The 15,778-nt window shown below is 42.8% G+C and overlaps 1 protein-coding gene across 5 annotated transcripts in view; it reads left to right on the top strand.

Annotated features, from left to right (window-relative positions):
- The window catches only part of pard3aa (par-3 family cell polarity regulator alpha, a), a 240,686-nt gene that overhangs the window by 158,569 nt on the left and 66,339 nt on the right, over nucleotides 1-15,778 (top strand). For all 5 annotated transcript variants that reach the window (XM_029843172.1, XM_029843175.1, XM_029843171.1 and 2 more), the window contains one exon: nucleotides 2,420-2,654. In XM_029843172.1, the coding sequence (XP_029699032.1) occupies nucleotides 2,420-2,654 (235 nt within the window). The remainder of the gene's footprint in view (nucleotides 1-2,419; nucleotides 2,655-15,778) is intronic.

Below are 15,778 nucleotides of genomic sequence, written 5' to 3'. Positions count from 1 at the left end.
ACAATGCACATTTGTAAAAAAAAAAAAGAAAAATGTCTAGTTTACACACATTAATATTCAACTGTTAGAGAATAAGGCAACGTTCGCTCAGCGCGGCTTGTAACGGTGGAAAAATGCATTCTCATGTCTCCCATTAGTTCATGGGAAATAATTTCCATCCAAGTGCTGTCAGATTGCTCTCACGTGTCATTTGTGTGTTCAGTATAGCAACCATGAACTCCCAGCACGCAACTTTGCCAATTATGTTTACGTCTATGAACCCTAAATGAATGCCTACATTTTTTTATCTTTATTTACTTTATTTTTCTTTTATTAAAAGTAAGAAAATCTGTAGAAAACCCGACACCTCTGCTGCAGAGTTGATGTCTAAAGAGCCATTTCTCGGTGTAGTGAGATAGTCAACTTAGACTTATAGGTAATGAACCAACAACAGGGCATTCGCAATCGAGAAATTTGTATTCCCTCCCCGAATAGCTGCAAAACAGTCTGAAAAAAGAAGGAATTATTTGCCTGAAACCCTTTGTTGTCATAAGCTCTGTCGGCAAGCCGCTAAATACAGTCTTATCTCAGCAAAGAAAAATGGGAAAAGCAAGCGATTTTCCCCGCTGTGGTATATTGCATTCTCCCCCCATGATATTCAAATAACTCTGTTTTTCAATTTAGATAAAAGCAGGCAGCCTGTGCTCGTCGCCGAGGTTAATAGTCAAAGTTGACAGATAAGCGGCCGTCTTCCTCCGCTCCCAGACTTTTATTTACATAAAATAAGAACATGGCATCACCAACAGAAAATGTGTCTTCTCGAGACGACCCGCTGGGCCTCGTGCACTTTCCCGGGTGTTACTTTGTGTTGCATCGTCTGTTGAAATAACAAAGAATAATGGGAAAAAAAGTGAATATCCCATCCTTTATGTTGCAGAATGAGCATGACATTTTCACGTGTCTGCCACGACCTGCTGGGACAGAACAACAAAAAAGAGTAAAAAAGGTTGGGCGACTGTCCCCATGTTCTCTTCCTTTTCCTGCTTTTAAAAACAATCTCTCCTTTTAGATGGAATGTTGAACAATTGGTCACGCTATCTGAAAACAGAGCAGCTAAAATAGGCGTCACGGATGTATCAACATGAGGCCACAAAGAAGCATATAGGCTCACATGGCAGCCGCCCTCCAGGAGGTTCTGGATCACCGCGTTTAATACCTTATCTGCACCGGGGCATCATTAAGCAGCAGCTGCATCAGCGCTCCTTCTATAACCTGATACAGGCTGTGGCCGCTGTTCCTCTTAACGGGATCATAAGCAGGCAGCAGATTGAGCGATAACCCCAATACCGATGCCGGTTCTGATGGTTTGAAGCCACCATTGGTCTTTTTCTTCCTGCCATTTAAGTTTGCTCATTTTGTCCAAGATGATGGTGAAAATAAATAAATAATAATAATAATAATAACTCTAATAACTCTCTGAATTACAGGGAAAATATAATATAGCAAAGTTCCTTGGAAGCCAAATCCAGCCGATCTGTCCTGAAATCCATCCCAGTGCCTTTTTTTAGCTCTTCCCCTCACATGATAAGCGCTTCTCTTGCTCATCAAAGCCTAAATTGAATGTATGAAATGCGCAATTATAATGTGTTTTAATCTAAAACACATCTACCTCGACGCCTCACAGCAAAGACAGGAGCTGACTCGCAAAGAGTGCCACGATTGCAATTAAGATCCCTGGAAGGCTTTTCCGGGATTATTTAAATGCATAATTACTGACAGATTAATTACATTTTGCCCATCAGTTTTGATTAGATGTGATGGAAACTTGGTGCTTTAATCAACCTCACATCACTTTAGGAGTGTGCAGGGCTCAGATTATCATAGAGGTAGATTATTTTCTCAGGTTATTTTATGGTCATGTTCAGACAAATATGGAGAAAAGAAAAGGAAAAATGTTCTCTGGTGAGCTGCATGAAATGTCCATATTTGAAATAACTTCAGGCTTTTTGCTAAGTGAAACAGAGTGGTAGTCTCAAAGGGTGTCGAATGTAAATATATTCTGCTCTAATGAGGCGGGTGAACTCCGTGTGTTTTGTTCAAAGCCGTTTTACCTTGTGGGACTTGTTTTTTTTTTTTTTTTAATGGCTCGTGTGATGTTACCAGAGGAAAGGAGAGAGGAATTGGTAACAGATTCTGCTGTTGTGTTGTCGATTTCTGTGATCTGGAGGGAGTCAAGTGGAAGTTGGGGGGCTTTTTCAAGTCACTTTCTGCATTTCTGTTAAAGTAGCTTTTCCCTTTTAAAGAGATTAAATGTGTTTATGGTGTTACTGCACAGGAAATGTCACTATAATATAATACATTTATTTATATTTGTTGTTTTGCGTTGATAAAGAAGGTTTTTTCATCTCTCATCTTTTCCATCTCTCCAATTGTGTTCTAGTGGAAGAGGACACGGAGGGAAGCTCCAGATCCGGTCGAGAGTCGATGTCCACCAGCGGCGACCTCATTGTGGGTCCCAGGGTCAACGGCCACCTCTCGAAAGATGAGAGACAAAAAGACCGAGAGAAGACGGGCGGGGGGGAAAAGAAGAAGCTGGAAATGGAGGAGAAAGATAGGGAGAGGGACAAGAGCAAAGGCAAGAAAGGTGTCCTTAAAGGCCTGGGTGACATGTTCAGGTATGTAACAACCCTTCTATGCTGCCTCAAGCACCGATGTCCCCCTGCTTTATGTAATTCCATCCAGCTCATTCACCAACTGATCATACAGAATACGAATGCAGCGTTAATCAGGGAGCGCTCTCCTTGAACCCTGTGAGGTGGAGGGGCTGATAGAGGGGGGGAGGCGCGGGAGGGAAGGGGGGGGGGGGGGGGGGGGGTCATAGACCTCAAGGGCCTCTAGCACTTTTGAGCCAGATTATTTTTAATAAGAACAGCATGTTTTATTCATGATGTCACGCTCCTCCTCTCCAAACACCCGCTGCATTTTTTAGGCAGAGCAAAATGCATCGGACTCCTGTGGATGCTAATGTAATGAATCCATACGAACACATCAACAAAAGATGAGAAGCCAATGGTTTATTAAAGCCATTAAGGTTTCATACATTTCTATGGTATATACTGTTAATATGGATGGTAAAACATAGCGTTATCAAAATTTCTTGCAAGACAAATACCTTAATATGTTCAAATCTTTGTTCAATGTGTTAATATTAAATATGTGAACAATGTTTAGACTATGATAGAAATGTACATTAAACACTAATCTGAGGCTGAATCTCATTTAATGGCGGGTTTTTTAGTCATAATGATGATTTCATTTTGTACGCACTGTGAAGCTGGAATTTGAAATGCAAGCAGAAACACCTGGTGACACCTTTGTAACATTTTATTAAGCTAGCATAGCATGGATATGTTTATAACAAAGAAAAGGTGATTTTGGAGCTGGGCAAGAAGAGAATAAAGAAGGATGATATATGTAGATATCTATTGGTTCAGTGTCGCTGCCCTGGAGACTATCAGGCATCTTAATTACCTCCATTCTCTGCATATTTGCTTATAGCATAGATTAATGATGCAGGCAGCGTTGACTGTTATTGGGCCATAAGTTGTTTTCATGCGGATTATCTTAATGGGATTAGTTAGCATAATGAACAATAAAGAGGACAAGTGTGTTTTTCAGGTCGTGATAGAAGAATTCACAAAGATCACTTTTTATTTGTTTGTTTATTGATCAGTTGGCTGGTCGGATTCATAAAGAAAAGTGCAAACATTGAATCGGTGGTCGTGCAGGTGGCGGCTGGGCAAATTTAGCTATGTGCTAGGGTTCTTGCTATGCCATCGTCAGCCCCGTCATCGCTCTTCATTATCGCTGAGGACCACTGAGTGTTGGCACGTGGAAGCCTTGGTGACGCCTTCGAATCCTGGAGTCCTGCTGTGGACTGGAGTCTTTCTCCAGCTCACAGGCTTTGTCCCTCATCCCAGCTCATATTGCAGACTGTTTTCTGACAGCTTAAACGCCATTTAGGTTCAGACCGTGACAGCTCCTACACCCACACATCCACGCCGCCGCTGTCTGTTCCTCTTCTGTCATCTCACGAATCACCTAACGCATTTAGAATGTGAGAGATGGCAACACACCGAGGTGAAAATGAATGCCTCTCACAAGAGGAGGCGATTTGAAATGCCTTACGGGGAAGAATGATGGGGGTGGGGGATATAGATCTTTTTTTTTTCTTTTCCTTTTCAATTTTAGCAATTTCCAAGATTTCACCCTGGAAAAGTTTGGAGATTGGCGGCACAGACTTTAGGAAGATGACAGCACTTCAAATCTCGGGGTAATCAGAGAATTTCAAATGGAATTTAGAGAATGTTGCAAGTGTATCTCACCGTTGCATCAAAACATCAAGAAGGGATTGTGACACGTATAATCCTTTGTAATGCTCCATTTTCTTGTTTTCATTAGCATAAAGCAGATGGGCTGGCGCTCACTTTTTTCCCCTGCATTTCTGACACGTTTGCTCGCGATCTCCCTCAAAGGAGGTTTCAAGGAGTTTGCGCCGCGCTGCAATTTGAGCTGATTTGCATGCAGGCCTTTGGTGGGCCTGATGAACGTGTAGTGCACGGCTGCTTAATGGACAGCCTGATTGGAAGTGCATTAACATCAGAGCCAAGGGAAGGCAGGGCTGCCTAATACAGGAAGAGAGAGGATGAAGGGAGTGACTGTGAGATAAATACTGTGAGTGCAAGAATCACTGAAAAAACGTGTGATTGAAAGAAATTGACTGCCCAAAGCAAAGAAATGGTTCCGCGGAGCCTCAGCTCCCCTGTCTGTGCAGATTCCTTGGACTGTCTGGTACCCAGCGCAGCACCATGTGCTAATGAATAGCTTAAAACCTTGTGAATGGGTAGCAGTGTGCATGCAAGCAGGAATACTGGATTTTTTTCAGCTCTTGGCAGAACAACATCATTGTTGTTTTAAGGACGCATGGCTTTGTGTGTCACTGTGGTCACATCTGCGTCCAGTTGTGTAAGGGAGGGCAGAGCAGTGCATTAAGGCCCAAACCATTATATGTGCTTATTCAAGTCATCCTGAAAGGCTGACATGTGGTCATTACTTTCTGATCCTATCAGGCGTGTTTAGATGTTAGCTTTGCTCGGGGCACTGTTAGCATGTCAGCAGACAATGATGCGTTGGCTCATACTGCAAGGCTCCTTTGACGTGCTTAACGAGGGTCTCTTTTTTTCTCCTCAGTGATTTACTGACCTCCTCCTTCTACTCAGCTCCCCCCTCCAACTCCATGACACGTCTCAATCTAGCGATAGCCGTCTGTTAAGGGCAGCCCGAACGAGGAGATAGAGAACCGGAGTCGTTGTAAAAGTGTATCTTTTGCCAAGAACAGATTCATTTGCAGCTAAGGGAGATAAACATAAGTAACTCATAGAGATGCTGAAGATTTTGTAAAACCTTTAAGATGAAGTTTACAGTTTACAGTGGATTGTCAGAATTACCCTGGTGACAGCTCATGAATCAGCGATAAAAACAGGTTGAGTCCACTGGTCCACACAGCTCTGACAACACTGACATGTACCGGTAGTCATCAAGTCACAAAAGTAAATATCTGTATTCACTTTAACCTTGTCCAGACTTCTGGGTGTCCTTTAGCAGCTGATGCAGCAGTTGTGTTTGTTCTTATCCACAAAGACCTTTTCACTTTATATGCTGATTTGTGGAATTGTTTACTTGCCAATGTGTGTGTGTGTGTGTGTGTGTGTGTGTGTGTGTGTGTGTGTTAGCATTTCCCTATTGAAATAATCGTTTGCATGAAGGAAATACATGATTGTGCATGGAGATTAGGCAGGCTTGGTCAGAACAGGGTAGTGGGGGGTGGGGGACGGGGGGAAAGAGGAAGGGGTGTGGCCTGGAATGGGGAAAGAGGGAGCGTGTTCACTGGAGTGAAATGGGGCACTAAGGGAGAGCGAGAGAGGCAGATTAAAAAAAGGAAGAATAGGGGCGTGAGAAGGAGGTTTTCAGTGGCGGTCACGGCAAAGAGCTGCCGTCTGCCTGAAGGGAAGGATTCTTTTCTGACTGATACCAGAGTGCTTATAGATTTGCATGTGAGCACTCTGTGGACTCTCGCAACATCCATATTCCTTCTCCCCGGTGCATCCTCACCCACATGCACGCTTGCCCTCACCCCAACCTCAGCCTCCCCGCCAATCTGATAAGTGACACGCCCTCACACGCAGCCATCATCTGACACAAGAGCTCAGTGTGACAGCTGTGCACAAACTCCCACCCCCACCCCCTGCTTTCCCTTGCTCTTCACCCTCCATCACCTCAGGGACCTAGTCTGGATCCTCCTCCCCTCACATGCGAGCCTCACTTCAGAAGCAGGGGGAGCTGGACGACAGGGATGCTTTGTACAATTCAGACACTGCAGACGCAGACTGGTATCATGTGTGAGAGGACGGCTGGCACATTTTCTAAGTGTTTGTTTGCACATGGGTCCCTTGATTAAGGGCAGCGTGCAACAATAGCATGACAACCTAATGCAAAGTGTGGTTGTTCCTCCGGCTCTTCCTGACAAGATGGTTTCTTCTCATGCGTGGAAAACTCACAAAGGTTTTGCCCATTGATTATTAATACACTGAGATGTCTGTGCACAACCAACCCCATAGAGGAAATGAGCCAGATATGTTTGTAATCTATACAATTATATAGATTATAGATGAATTCCCCTTTAAGGCCCTTAAAGAGACAGAATCAAATAAAAAAGCTCCATGTTCATTAACCCCATGAACTGATGTTTATGAAGCTCAATGTCTTTGCTGGTGAAAACATTATTTACTCTATCCTTCTGATAGTATTTTGTCTTGTTTTAAAGATTAGCATACATTACTTTATTTGCTTGCACCCTTGAACTTTTAAATGCCGCCTAAATTATTATGTGTATAATGAGTTTAATGGGATTTTCTGTTTCTTGTTTTTTTAATTATTTGTTATTTCTCAGAAATACTTTCTCCTGGCAGTGCTTTATGTGACCAAAATGGGATAAATCGGCTCACAGTCTTATTCTGTGTAACGCGTCCCTGACACACGCACACCAATGTTCACATCTTCTGGTAGTGTCGTGCCACCGCTGATTTGGAGACAGCAATTATGTGCCTCCACATGTGGGCTCCGACATCTGCTGGATGTAATCTGAGAGAAAATGATAATTGTTCTTTTGTTCTTCCTCGCTCGTCATCACGTCTGTGCTGAGGATTTAAAGGAAAGCCCGGGGCATCGGGCTGGAAGAAAAGGGTAGGATATTAGAAGACGCACTTACGAAAAGAATAAAATACAAACGTCTTCAATGATCAACTCCGCTGGACAGTCAGATGAACTAAAATGTAGGTATTACGTGAAGTCCAATGTGTCGCGACCTTTCTGGATGTTCATGTGTATAAATACATACTACATACATACTACTCACCAAAGTGGTGTCCAGCAACACGTCATTCAAATGGGTAGGGTTGCCTTTAATAACCAGACTGAGATTCTCATAATTCGTGGATAAAAGGGTTTAATTTTTCCAACTGTGGCTGAGATGTAAAGAAGTAGGAACTTTAGGAGGAAGTAGGAAGTTTTTAAATCGTTAATCGAGATAAAAGTACAATATTATTTCTGAAATGTGATGAATTGGAAATCTGAAGTCGCACAAATTGAAAGGCCCTCAGTACTTCATGCTACAGCTGGTTTTTCAATACATATTTCATGAGGGGACTCAAAAGAAATCTCATGCTGCTGAGGGAGGGTCAGAGAGGACTTTCAGACGATCGCTCCTGCGGTTTCTTTAGAAAATCCAGGACGTTACGGTCATTTTTAGGCCGTAAAAATGGCCAGAGTCTCCCCTGACGACAGTCCCCTTAGAGTCTCATCCCATTACTCTCTTGACAGTCATGTACCATTGGTGACCAGTGGGCTCCAGACAGTTTCCCCTCTGCTGAGATGATTAGCACCACTGTCCCAGATGGCGGCGACTGGAGATGGAAACATTTGAGCAGCAAAATTCTTTCAGGCAGGTTTAAAACCAGCAGCGCGCGCGTGTGTGTGTGTGTGTGTTGGGGGGGGGGGGGGGTGCAAGATGGGGAGGAAGTTGCTTTAGGGCCCGAGAAACCACAATAATGTGTTGGGTGGCCATTTTAAACTCCAGCTGGGTCTGAATTGCACACTTCCTCTGCGCTTGGTCACTCAATGCAAATGTGATTGGGCAGCGCCGGGCCTCCGTCAGACAGACCTGAAGTAATTAGGTTTAGAATGATCACGCTATGTTTGAGATGGACCATGAAGTGTGTGTGTGAGTGTGAGTGTGTGAGGCGGTGTTACAGGATGGACTTAATTGATTCTGAAATCTTGTCAGGGCTGAAACAAGATCCACTAGCGACGCTCACGCTGCGTCTCAGGCAGAGGGCTGCAAACATGACTGAATTCATAAAGTGTGTTATTAAAGAGTTCAAATTAAGTGTAGCAGAGCTTCAGTGCACGCTCCCCCAGGTCTGCGGCTGCAAATGATGTGGCGCGCACCGGCCTACGCCGCCGCTGGACTTCCCGTTTCGCATCACCTTGATGCTTCAAAAGCGACGCTTAGCTGTTTTTTACTTTTCCGCACACTTTGACGTCATTATATTTTCCCCCGACTTTTGCGTCGTGGGCTTTCATGTTCTGTTCTGACTCCGCTGAACAGGCAGATTTGTGAAATTGCACGACAACATTACAAAACGAGCACAGATAAGGATCTGAGAACGGTGCCGGCCAGCTTTGACTCTGCCGCCTATAGATTCTGTTCTGTAAAATGGCTTGAAGTTGGATTAGAGATGCTGAGCATGTGTGATATTACAGACAGGTGAGAAACACACACTGGAAAACCTATTTATTTCTGCCCATGTGCGATGCAAATGAAGTGTGCTGCCTTCTACAGTAGGACTCATTGCTAGTCCGCTCAGTCATCCACCAGGCTTAGCATGTAATGAAATTGAAGCCTTTGGCTGAAATGACCTTTCTCATCCACTGAGTTCCCACCTGCTGATGAGCGGCCACCTCACTGTGCGGATGAGGAGATGGGTGGAAGACAAAGAAGCTGGGGAAATTGCTTTTGAATTACAAAGGTAATATGAATCGATGTTGAATTACACTTCTGATTTTCATCAAAGGCAACCAATTAAAGGCAGAAAGTGTGTTCCTCGTGTCCCATCAGCGTCTCGACATGCGTTTGGCATGTAAAGTGAAATTGTCTGTTTCTCACCACCTTGAAGTCCCTCCTACGCTGGTTTTCTTTCTTCTCCCCTCCTATCTTTGCTTTGTGTCAGTGAAACATAGATTATTGTCAAGGCTGGTTCTGGATTTTATTCCTGTTGTCATGAAGGAATCTTAATTGGACTGTCGCTACCTTGTGAGTGCATGTTTAGATAGTGATGAATAGACGACTGAGGGAGCGGAAGAGTGTGATCATAATTCCAGCTGTAGATCCATATCCTCCAGGATATGTTATTTCTGTTTTAATAACTGTATGTCTAGAGTCCAGAGTATATAGGAAAATCTATAAATCAATTTGTCATTCTCTTAATTAATCATGGGTGTATTTTGTTCTGATGGAACAAGCCATGCTGCGGTTACCTTCCATCGCCTTTAAAAGCAGAAAGAATCAACCAGAGACTGGAGCAAAAATCTGATTTTCAAATTTCACCAAAACTTGCGACTCTTTAGCTTTAATTTGCTTCTGCAGTCACAGATGCGATTAACAATAATTTGAAATCACAACTAGTCAATCAGGTCTCTCTTAAACTAACAGAAATACTCAGGTCATAACAGCTAAAGATAATCCAGTGTGATCTGAAAGCTGTTTAGACTATTTATGTTTATGTATTTATTCCACAAACACAAAAAAAGATTAAAAACCATCTCCCCTCTTTTTCATTACAGGATAAAATATCCTCTTTAGATCTAAGAGGTTTTACGTTTTTTAACCATCATAAAATAATTAAAAACACATTTGCTGTAAATAAGGAATCAATATCTTGAATGGGATAGGAGTGTCCTCTATTATTAATTCAACGCTTTCCAATGCTCTTTCTCACCCTCCCTTTTTTCACAATTACTGTCAATTCATCCACTTTTCTTTCCATATATCCCCCGGTAGCCCTCGCCCCCGTTCCTCATTGTGGCATTGACAGAAAGACCTCTCCCATCTCCTCTCGATTCCTGGGAGGGATGTGTAACACAGATCAGTGAGTCTGCTGTCTCCTTTCCTCCAGTGGGCTTGAATACAAGACTTTGGCTGGTACGTTTCTGTGACTGATGCTCATCTGCCCTCACTCCTCCTGCCTGCCTCCCACTTTGCAGCTTAGGATTCAATATGTAAAATAGACAGTAAATTCTAATAAGTCAAGATAATTGAAGTGAAATCCCAGTGAAAGCACCACGCCGTTATATAAAATCCTTGTCGGTAACACAACCCCACGCACCCTGTCATGCACCCCCTACCAGGCTTCCATTTCCCTTCAACAGTTGTAAATAGGTGCGTTTCCACTGCAGGAGTAATGACTGGAAGCCACTTGGCCCTCTGTAAACTGTATCTGTGTACACATCAGTGTGTTAATTAATATTAAGTAAAAAGCACATGTTGTCATTTGATACTTAAAATACAAAAAAATACAGACGATTGCCACCTTTCTGGTTTGTGTATCCGTGTCATGTTGGTGGATGAACAAGAGGAGAAGCAGTGTCTGCTAGGCTAATGTTCCTCTTCTGCTTGGCTCCGCATCACACCGGTGCCAAGTAAACATCAAGCCCCACCCAGGAGGTTTTTCTGGGCTAGTTACCTACCTTTGACCAGGGACTCGGTTAGGCCCCATAAAATCTCCTGTGAATGGTTCTTGTGGTTCTTCAGTCGAAAGGCACCTATGTTTTCAAGTCAATCTAACTTTGATTTTCATGCAAATGCTCCTAAATTTGAGTTCCTCTTGAGAAATCTTATTTTTCTAGTTCCAGGCACAGCTTGTCAGAGATATCCTGAGATGCCAAAAAGGCTAAATATCAAATAAACATGATAAAATCATTCTGTCATCAAACATCTTCTTTCCACCTCAAATACACCTGGAACGTGACTGAGGCCCAAAAACCATCACTCCACTCCACTCCACTGAAATGTTATACAATTCTCCACTTGCTACAACGCCCTTCTGACTGGCCCCGGTGTATTTCTCCCCCTCGCTGGGAACCCACCCAGGCATTCGCTCCAACACCCACTGTGACCTACATTGGGATTATGCAGCAGTTTGAATGAAAATGAATCTGCGTTTGGGACCACGCTGAGCTATTTTTCCCCCTTTCTTTGTTTTTTTTTTTTTTTTACTTTTTTTTATCTGCAGTCTTTTTCATAAGCCGTTGGTGAATGAATAAGAAAAATGCTCCTGGAGCGACTGATTAAAGGAGCTGGGCCGAATGCGCGCCATGTTTGCTGGCTTTGTGTTTGAGGCAGGCGTTGCAGAGGAGAGGAGAGCGAGTGGCAGTGATCAAATTGGCCCATTAGGAAGGCAGTGTGTCACGGGGTATGTAGGTCACAGCCTGAGCCACCTACTTTAGCCCCCCACCCCTCCTGGAACCATTTCTGCAATCTGCATGAATGGTTCATTTAAGCATTAGAGAAATGTCAGTGTGCGTATGAGCGCGTGTTGATGGTTTAATTGCATTTGGAAACATGTGTCGTGTTTTTATCCACGCACCCAAAGGACGAATATTCCACACACAGTTCTTAGATCTGAGATCAATATAAATGTGTGCTTCTGCACCTTCATTTTGGACACAGTTCTTCCAGAAAGAGCAACACAATCCAACTGTTCTGGGCAGAACTTTGCCATCCCTTGTTTCCTAATCAAATTATAGTGGCACGACACAACCGGAGCAGGATCAATAAATTCATTTCTGTCAGACCTGTGAAATTGTTTTCGCAACAGAAATTTACAATGCAACATCAACACAACAAGTACAGGCAGGAGGACATGAGCTCCCACAGTGAGAGCTTCACTGTAAATTGTCCTTCAGAGACCTTCTAACTGCATTCATACATTTAACAAATGGATGTATGAATGCATTCAGACTGTTTATTTGTGTTTTAATGAGAGGCTTTAATCTGGGGTGTCAAAGATTCCAAATGTTACTCCGAGTGTGGGCAAAAACAGCCCTCCCCTCTACACACACAGGCATACACACACACACGTCAGTGATTTATGTGAGACATTAAAGGCAATCATGTTGGGCCTGGCCTCGTCTTTTGTATTAAGTAGGCTGCTTGAAATATAGAACAGGCAAAGTGTCCCTTGATACCCCCCCCCCCCACACACACACACACACACACATACACATACACTCACACACACACACAATATGCATGTGTGTGAATTTGCAGTTGCTTAAATATCAGCAAAGCTTGTCTTTAACATTCCAAACACACACAAAAATGTAATAGCTGTCCAAAAATTATTCAGTTTGAGCTTTGCTTTGATGCTGAGATTTATTAATTTTAAAAGCCGAGAACCTGCTCGGCTATTCACTTTGATGCACTCTGTCTAGCTTGTCTCTGCTCTCTTTGCCCACAGTAAAAAGCACAAATCTATAGATGGAATGTAGATCAAGAGATAGTTAAACAACAATATCTGCAGGATGAGGCAGTACAAACTAATAATGCCACAGCTCCATTGTTGAAGGTTTCACTTCTCTGTGGGTGAGATGAGGCTAAAAAATAGAGCAACGGTGGAACACACACACACATTTCCATAGGGCAATATGGGGGGGGGGGAAGTTTCCTGTGTTTGCGCACAGGCCACAAAGTCTGCAAGTGGAAGGTGTTAAAACAGATGGTGAAAGACTGGGGATGCCGAAAATAACAAGCTGCTCTGTATGACATTGCGAGGCAGCACCTAAATGTAAGACTGAGCACGATTTTCAGTCAAGGCGCCCAGAATGATTTCCATAAAACTGTTTCATCCAGAAAATCTGTTTCATCCAATTCCATACAGTAGCATCTTTATGCTAAACAGGTGCAAACTGTGATATTGGTTCAGAAAATACTGTCATTTCACTGCGGAATACAATCCATATATGTTATTTTCCTCTGCATTTCCGTTGAATAAGACCGTATACGGTGAAACTTCCCAGACGAGACGGTGGCGTTGTCGCCAGGCTGATCTAAGTGGTGTAATCATGGTTCTGCCCCCTCCTACAGACTGATGTGATTGAATTGAAGAGATGCCATGTTTGACAGTCTTATTGTATTTTTGATAAAGGACTGGGATAAAAGTGTTTATGGTGAGGTCTTATTTGTTCCTTTTTTGGACTCATTTTCGCTTATCTTAAGTTAAACACTTGCATCCAGCATCCAGTCCGGCACCCCTCAAACACACCGGATTGACATTGATTGGTTATGTCCACCAGTAATTCTCCAATGAGGTGAAAGAAATGTCACATCCTGTTTGTTTTACAAGGGTAATGTGAATGTAGAGTTGCATTGTGGGTATTATTTCTTTGTGTGATGTACCTTCCTGTTCCCATTGAGGAATCTAATCCTGTCTTTGTCATTAAAGTCACTAAAATACCTGAGGATGCATCAGGTTGTAGATGGTGGATTAAAAGAGGCCTCGGTGAGCAGGGGAAGAACTGACTGACATTACAAGTTGCGGATAATGAGTTCCATGGGGAAGGAGATAATCGCCTGGTGGTGGCTACGGGAATGATGGGAAAACATTCTCCATGCAGACGCTCTCGGGGGTTGGTGTCCCTGGAAACCAGCAATGGTGATGTCACGTCGAGGGCTTACAGTAATAATGGAAGCTGGGACAATTGTGGAAGGAATAAGAAATAGTTTGGGTTTTTTTAGTGTTTCAATCTGTGCGGCCATCTTGATTATGTCATTTTCAGCCAGAGACATTTAGAAAGACCAGTTGTGGGTAAGTTGTGGGTCATAAGGCTCCTTACCCTGTCAACGTAGCTCGGCTGTCAAACACAACATCTCATCATGTCAGTGCTGTAAAATAACCGATTCCACCTGAATGCATCTCCCCTTCAGGGCGTGTCACCAGGGCGATCTGGAGGCTTCAGGCTGTCTGTGTGGATGCTGGTCTATATTTACAGCTGTACTGTCTGGGTGTCGCTCCAAGTAAACCTAAATGTGGACTGAATACTTCTCCCTATTGATATTCCGTTCCAGTGTGTGTCTTTCCAAACAACATTCCGCTCTGTATTTTTAGTTTACCATCAATAAGATTTTAATAGTAATGTCGATTTTCCTTTGAGGAAGCTTTTTTTTAAAAATTCTCCTTTATTGATTATGTCCATGAAATACAGCGAGTCAAGGCTCCCTTGTTGATTTTCCCCCTGACTGTGACAATAAAATGTTTCAGGGGATTTGAGGGGGGCTCACATCAGACGTCTGCGAGGGACATCGCCCTGGGAGATCTGGATTAACTTTCAGGTTGGCCAAGCAGAAACCGTAATGATTCTGTCTGTTTGCCCTTGAAATTATCTTCTCATCACTTATTCAGATTGATAGATGCACTTGCTTCATTCTTTCTGGCTCACCTACTCCATTCGCAGGTTTAAATAATGTTGAGAGTTTTAGCGTCTCATATGAGGAGGAGGTCGTGCGAGGTTAAGCCAGGTAGTCCATCACCTTCTTGCGTTCACTTTTGAAAACCACAGATGGTTGCAGGAGCAGCAGGCACTTTTATTTTTGGTCTTCTCTCCTTAATCCTTCAACTTCCTGTGAGCGGACCACAAACTCCCACAGAAGATGTCAAAACAGATTAGCTTCCGTCAAATCTACTTCCCAGATGAAATGATTGTAACAATCAAAGTGGCTTTAAGGCTTTGCATAATTTACTTTTTTCTCTCTCTTTGTAAAAGTCAGCCTTTGACTTTTTCCTCCTCTGTTGTGTATCAGCCTTGAAGTATTATTAGCCTGTGAATCGATGAGGATGATATATGAGGCACCCACTGCTAGTGGAATAAACCCTTCTGTTTTCTCTGATATATGAGGATGTGTGTTATTGGATAGATTAGTATTTACTGGCCTCTAAGAATAGCAAACACGTTAAGCAACTCGGTAACCTAATGTAGAACAGCATTTGAAAAGACATACTTCCTTTTTCAGTTAGAAATACACATTAATACAGTACTGATGCCACCTTTGTTGTACATGAACTAAACCAAATCCTGACTTTATCAGGCGATCCATTCCTCCATGCATCATTCCATCCCTCGTCCTTGGTCATTTTTTTTGCAGTGTGCTGTTCATCACAGATGCTTAGAAATTAATCATTAAATGTTGTGCCTTGTTCACCCCAGTGGACTGAAGCAGAAAATATTTAGAAGCAATTGGCTTATTATTGTTTAGCGTCCTCCATGTGAATGTACCGTAGCTGAAAAAGCGACTGTCAGGACAGTACCAATGATGTCTCCATCAAAATCTGATTTTTCAGATTTCCCAGCTCTACTTATTGCTGGATGATGGCTGAAATATTGTAATATTGATACTTAATGCAGTGTTAAGTTCTTCTGCTTTTTTGGTAAGAAAAATGAGCTTTGCAATGTTGCTGAAGTGGGATTTTAAAGGAAATTTTTACTTCTGTATGTGCAGGTTTGATTTTGTGTTTTTAATTTAATATCCTTATGTTGTTTAAATAGGATCCAAACCATGTTTTTAAAGAATGTGCCATTATTATCTAGCAAACAGTTGCAACAGCTGCCAATCATTGTCAGTATTAAA

Source organism: Takifugu rubripes, chromosome 10 (assembly GCF_901000725.2).
Source record: "Takifugu rubripes chromosome 10, fTakRub1.2, whole genome shotgun sequence".
In the NCBI taxonomy this organism is placed as follows: Eukaryota; Metazoa; Chordata; class Actinopteri; order Tetraodontiformes; family Tetraodontidae; genus Takifugu; species Takifugu rubripes.
Note: the sequence above shows the minus strand (reverse complement) of the source record. Positions and strands in the feature narration are given on the sequence as shown.